Source organism: Brachionichthys hirsutus, chromosome 5, assembly GCF_040956055.1.
Source record: "Brachionichthys hirsutus isolate HB-005 chromosome 5, CSIRO-AGI_Bhir_v1, whole genome shotgun sequence".
NCBI lineage: Eukaryota > Metazoa > Chordata > Actinopteri > Lophiiformes > Brachionichthyidae > Brachionichthys > Brachionichthys hirsutus.
Window position 1 is genome coordinate 5,194,152 of NC_090901.1, and position 6,598 is coordinate 5,200,749.

General features: G+C 48.5%; 1 protein-coding gene across 1 annotated transcript; it reads right to left on the reverse strand.

Moving 5' to 3' along the window:
* Positions 1 to 781: 781 nt before the first annotated feature.
* kcnc1b (potassium voltage-gated channel, Shaw-related subfamily, member 1b) lies at positions 782 to 6,136 on the reverse strand. The gene is made up of 4 exons (XM_068739471.1): positions 5,576 to 6,136; positions 2,169 to 3,084; positions 1,645 to 1,818; positions 782 to 921 (listed from the first exon to the last, which is right to left on the reverse strand). Exons 1-4 carry the CDS (start codon positions 6,134 to 6,136, stop codon positions 782 to 784), a joined length of 1,791 nt encoding a protein of 596 aa, XP_068595572.1.
* Between the last annotated feature and the right edge of the window lie 462 nt (positions 6,137 to 6,598).

A 6,598-nucleotide genomic window follows, 5' to 3' on the forward strand; every position in this document is an offset into this window, starting at 1 on the left:
CAAAGCTTTAGATTTTTTTTCCTCCATTAACAGGAACCGATACAGTTAGCTTCTTGTTGAACATAATTTCATGCAGTTCATGCAAATGAACAAACAGTTTTAGTTCTGTCGACATTAGCTGTAGTAATCACTAGTATCATAGCAATAGTCATCATCTCCATATTGCATTGGACATCATGAACATCAAGAATTATTTTGTATTTTTTTGGTGATGGTTTGCACTTTCAGAATGATGACGTCTCTACTTTGCAACTCACAAAGCGCTTAAGAGGAGTTTCCTTAACAGCTGGCAGTGATACCTTTTGGGCATGCTAAATAAAATAAAAAAAGCCGTGTAACGTTAATGCTGCCCAGCACGTTACTGGCAGGGGTTACATCTTATGAAATAGTCTTTCACAAAATTGTAAAGCAGATGAGATCAAATGTTACTGGCAAGAATTGTATGTGAGATCAAAAGCAACAGAGCAACAGGCAATGATGTCAACACAGGGTTAGAGTGGGCTTAGCCTGTGGTAGAAGTAGAAGAAGAGTGCTTTGCCTGCAACCGAGGTGACCCATGCAGGGTGGGCATTTGCCAATGCTCGGTAGTCTAGGATATGATGACACACCCAAGGAGAACACTTGGGAAGCTTGAGTACAAGCACAGTTAAGATACAGTTTTCCAGGAAAATAAGAAAAAAATGAAAAAATGAAAAAAGCAGGAGCGAAGGCAAGTGTAAAAGATAAGAAGGACGAGTGTGGACCGGCCTTCCAATGGCATTGTGTCTGCTACTCAACCATGCTACATAATGGATGGGATGGGCGAATGTGAGTGCTGCATTAGACAGGGTGGGCTGCAGGGCAGGGCGGACACCGAGGACACTCCAGAGGCATCCCCGCTCATGCCAGACATGCTGTTAAGGCTCCAAGGCTTTTCATAACCTTCAGTTGAAAAACAGAGAACGTTCTGAGTACACCGCAGCGACTGAATCCACGACAGAACGCTTTCGGCGCTCCTCACTGATCATACTACACCTGTTGCTTTCTTGTTTTTGCCTCCAAAGAAACAGGTAAACACAGGCTTGAGACACATTATTACGCTCCATGCATCAGGAGTATAGGATGAGCATGCACCGGGTGGTACTGGGATGGCTCGGAGCATAACACTGTGAAAGACTTGCAAGGTAGGCAACCTTAGGTAGGGAATGCGTCGTGCCGTGCGCCGATGTCTTAGCTGCACACAGCTGGAGACTTGAGCGTCTTAGAGGAATGTTGTGAATATTTGTTTTTAAAAAATGGGTTAAAGGCATGAACCTTCCCGCTGTTTGTGTTGCACTCCTCCACCATACTGATAGCACCCATCAGCAAGACGCTTCATGCACCGTTATGGTCAAGAGGAATGTTCCCATAAGAAAAGATCCTGCATGGCATTTATCATTAACACATGAATACCTTTCTAGGCATGTTAAGACCGCACATTCTAGATCATAAAAATCTGAAAAATCACTTTCTTGCTAGTAAATAAATAAATGATGGTATTACATTATGTATGGTATCAAAAAATAGATTATGTCGATGTGGACAGAAAAGAGGCGTGTCCCGTCTACGGCCTAGAGAGGTGTCAGTGTCTTACAGGGGCCTGTGATTGGCTCTTACTGTACATACCCCTCCTCATTCTGCCCCCTGTGTGGTTGGGGCGTTCAGCCGTCGTGACCAGGAAGCGGGGCCGCTCTCTCTCGCTGGGGCTGAAGATTTCCTCCGGAGATATGGCCTGGTCGATATGAGGGCAGTCTTCATTTGCCAGAGCGGCATTAGCTGCCTCGCCGTTCAGCTTGGAGTCTTGGAAGGCAGCAAAAGCAAACAAAGACAAATATATCTGGTTATTGGTTAATATAAATTACAAATGCATAATAATTACAGACTCTCGGTTCGTCTTCAGAGTGAATCCCTGGATTAAACGGTGCAAAATCAATAGCAGACAGGTAGCAGGATAACTCACAGCCTCTCTGTTCTCCTGTCCGGAGTAAAAAATGCTTTTCTTTTTAGATTTTATTGATTGTTTTTGGTGAGAAAGTCATTTGTTTAATCTCATTAATCTGCATTCCCATCCGACTGAAGCAGCTGAGTAATGATATGGAGAACGGGCAGAGCAAGCCATCACAATAGCTCCCATCATCTTTGCGTCTTACCTTGAAACTTTATCTCGAAAACGTCATCGTGGACGATGGGGCTCTGAGGTTGGGAGCTGATGCTTGACTTACAGAAGTTTGGAGAACCCGGTTGTGGTGCCCGTGGGATGTGTCTGTTTTTTTTCTTTGGTAGTTTCTGCTTAGCCATGGCCAAAGAGTAATACATTCCGAAGTTGTTGACAATCACAGGGACGGGCATGGCGATGGTCAGCACGCCGGCCAAGGCGCACAGAGCTCCTACCAGCATACCGGAGGTTGTCCGGGGATACATGTCTCCATATCCCAGGGTCGTCATGGTAACCACAGCCCACCAGAATCCAATCGGGATATTCTTGAAGTGCGTGTGATCGCTGGCCCGTGGGTCGTTGGGATTGGCTCCTATCCGTTCGGCGTAGTAGATCATAGTAGCAAAGATGAGGACACCGAGAGCGAGGAAGATGATGAGGAGAAGGAACTCGTTGGTGCTGGCCCTCAGCGTGTGGCCCAACACTCTCAAACCCACAAAGTGACGGGTCAGCTTGAAGATCCGCAGGATCCGCACAAAGCGGACGACTCTCAGGAAACCCAGGACGTCCTTAGCTGCTTTGGAGGACAGGCCACTCAGGCCCACCTCCAGGTAGAAGGGCAAGATGGCCACAAAGTCGATGATGTTAAGGGCATTCCGAATGAAGTCAAATTTATTCGGGCAGAACGTTATTCGCATCAGAAATTCAAACGTGAACCACACCACACATACGCCTTCGATGTAGGTGAGGAAGGCCGCCGTCTCGGTCTCCTGGTAGGTGTGCTCCACCGTGACGTTGTCCACCAACTCCGTCTCAGTGCGGTTGATAATCGGGTTGAAGGCCTCGTGGGTCTCGAGACAGAAGGTGGTGATGGACACCAGGATAAAGAAGAGCGAGGCCAGCGCCACCCACTGAGCAGGAAGTAGACATATGTTACAGGAAATAAAGGGAAGAGGACAGAGAGGAGAATGGGAACAGTAATTAATGCAATATAATCAAGCTAGACACCCGAGCAGCCGTTCTGAGCGTGACACAATGCAATTCAATCGATTATCCGAGACAGTGGCATCGGGTTCGACGGTAACAATGGGATGAAAGCTCTCTCTGTGGCTTGACTCAGCGGTGTCGTCGTAAAAGGGACAATCACTGCAGGCTCGCTGCTCTCCTTTCTCTTCCCTCCACCGGATCCCAAGGTGGTGGCATTTCCAAAGGTAAGCTCCATGCACAATCGCAAAGCCTAAGGCAGCGGCAGCAGACGGAACACTAACGTCACCCTCCGTGACTACATTTGCACGCGGTTCTTCCCTGCGGCGCCATCGCCACAGCGGCTCTGTCCGACGTCAACTCTTGGGAAGCACAAGCAAAGCGCTGAGGACACAAGATATGAGAAGCCCATATTTCTTAATGGAATACGCGTACTTTAGCCTTCATCACGTATTGATTAGATGATCGCATTTCATCACATTTAGGCTCTGGTATTTCTGATGCATACTACATGACTGTAACAGATACAGCATTCTCTCCTGGGCATGGATTGCCGCCCTCTCATGTTATCCTCCCACCACACTGCACTGGTTTACAGTGTTCAGCTCTATACTGCAGTGTGAATGGGAAAGCTGCATCTTCCTTCAATGGGGATCTGAAGGCAATAGATCAGACTTGGTGGACAGAGTGGCAGACAGGAAGAGTAGATAGCTACTTAATCATCCCATGAATCTCAAAAGCAGGATCAATAGTTGCTTGTTCATGCATGAAGATGTCTTTCTGAGAGTAAGTGCTGCTTGTGTAATGGTTCTCAGGCTCGTGCACAGTATTGTTAAGTGAAAGTTGGGGACTTCAGTGGGGGGGCACCAGCCACAGCTTTGATGTCAGCTGTTTTGTACTAATTTCATGGATTGCGGATTTGTCTTGCCACAAAAGTAAAAGTCAAGAAAATGTCTTCAGTCACACGGACTGTAGGACGAAGGACGTTCTGTTTCTGGCTCTGCTCTTACTTATGCAGCGTGAGTTTATATATTATATTATTCTTATTGACAACGGAACAGAAATCATGATACAGAATCACACAGAATGAATCAATGGTTTACATAATCCAATCATATTCATTTCATCTATTTTCTCTTCTCATGTCGTTGATATTTTTTCACCATTTTCAGACCCAAATATTCAACTAAAGGAGAAAATAATTTCTGACTATTTTAAATAGTGTAAACAACCCTTACTTGTGTACGTTCTTATACTGAATCTGTGTGCTATGAACAAGAGAGATGAAATCCAAACATCGCTGCCAACACGCCTTTGTGTAAAGCCTCATCCTTCCAAGCTGCTTTCATGCCGACTGCCGATGCCTTGCTTTGCTGCGCCTTCTGCATCCCAACCTTCAAACTGTTAAACAAGCTGCGCCTCATCCTCTGAGAGTCGATTGTGGATCTTTGTGACACATAGGAACAGTATCGCCCGCGGGATGGGGACGGGTGACGGGTGACGGGTGACGGGTGACGGGTGACCATGGTTAGCTCCTAATTCCTCACTCTTGAGGTGACGAGGGTTTTTTCGACTGATGCTTCCACTGTGAAGCGAGGCTGTAATTAACTCTGAGGCTCAGCTCCAATTAATCTTCTCGCCAGTCTTGGCGGAACTCTGTCTCTCTGCTTTGCTTTGCTCTCTGGGAAATGTTTCGGCATGCAGCAAATAAAAGTCAAAAGTGTCTGCATGTAGTGTTGTTTTTTTTTTCATTAAAGCTCGGTTCGATAGTGACATCATGTCAGTACACAAAGCAGTCTGCTTCGGTTGCTAAGGCAGCATGTGGCTCAACACACTGGGGGGGGGGGGGGGGGGGGGGGGGTGCATGGACACATCAGAGGTGTAAAATCATTGTATCATCCCAGGCCACTGTGCCCAGATGGAAAAGTGCTTATTACAACGAAGTCTTCATACAAGCCACCTTTTATTTGGAGGCCTGCCACTAAATGTCTGGTGATGCTAAAGATCTGGTTTCATAGAGTGCAGCTTATTTAACGGCAGAGACAGCCTGGGCAGGGATCCATGTGTCCTGGAAATATCAATCCACGGACCCGTGAGAGCCCCAGTGAGACTCTTCTCCCCTGAGACGTAGAGGAAAGTCGGAGTGATGATTTGCATGTAAATGATTTTGACAGATGAGGTCTGGATGGCCTTTCCCTCCATTTCTCTGTTACATCCCTGCTGTGGAAACCGCTGGAAGGGCAATTTCAAGGTCATCAAAAGCCCCCACCAAACCCTCCAGACCCATAAATCATCGAATCTCCACCAGAGGACAAAGGCAGACACATTTATGACTCAATTTGTTCGTGCTCCATTGACTGAATTAAATGAGCAACTGGGTGTAACATAGCCGGTTCAAAACATTTAACATCAACTCACCCTTGCATATTTAGAAGAGTAAGGGTCCTCGAACAGAGCCCAAACATATTTCTGCCACCGGCTCCACAGACTGCCAGTCCTCGCTTCAGGACAGTCTCCATGTGCCAGCCTCCTCGTCATCTCATCCACATCATCCTCAGCATGTTCCGCCTCCAGCTCCTCGTCGTTCGCCAGGTCTAACAGCCCCCCCCCACCGAAACTATCAAGGGCCTCCTCTGCCTCCCGGTGTTGGCGATAGGTCATCCAGCAGCATGGCTCCACGTCTGTCTCATCAATGCCCCAGAAGGCGAGTTCCTCCTCGTAGAGCGGCCCGCAGACATCAGCCGGGCAGTGCAATTTGCCTGTCCTGTAGTAATTAAGGATATGTGCAAACACGCCAGGGTGGCGGTCAAAGAAAAACTCCTCGATCTTGGCGTCATAGTCAAAGTGGTTGGGCGCGTCGGGCTCGGCCAGCCAGGACAAGCGCGTGCCAGGTAGAGTGCGCAGGGTGCTGCGGTACGTCTGATGTCGGATCCCTCCCACGTTTATCACAATGTGATCCTTGTCGTCGCTCGGGCCCATCGCGTCCACTAGGCATTTGGCCAATAAGGTACCTTCATCTCAAAGGTAATGCGTGGGCGCGCCGCGCGCCGCGCACACGGCAGTGGCCTGTCCGGAAGCAGCGCGGGGTCGGACCCTGTCGTTTCCTCACCGGAGACGCGTGACGCGCATCAGGCTACATCCCCTCCAAACCGAACGCAACCGGAGGGCGATGCGCGTCGCGTCGCGTACAGGAGAATCGCTGCAGGGTAATCGAAATCCAAATGTGATTGCAGCCAATGGCATCGCATTAAGGATGGACGTCACATCGTCCAAGATGTCGAGATGGAAGGACAGACGCTGGCAGAATAAACTCAGCTCATTGGCCAAGTTGCGGTGATCGATCGGATCAGTCCTGAGCGGGGTTGTGACTTTCACCGCAAGGTGACTGCGGTGGTGCTGAAAGGACAGCGACTGTGCGTCGGGTCCGGGGGGGGGGGGGGG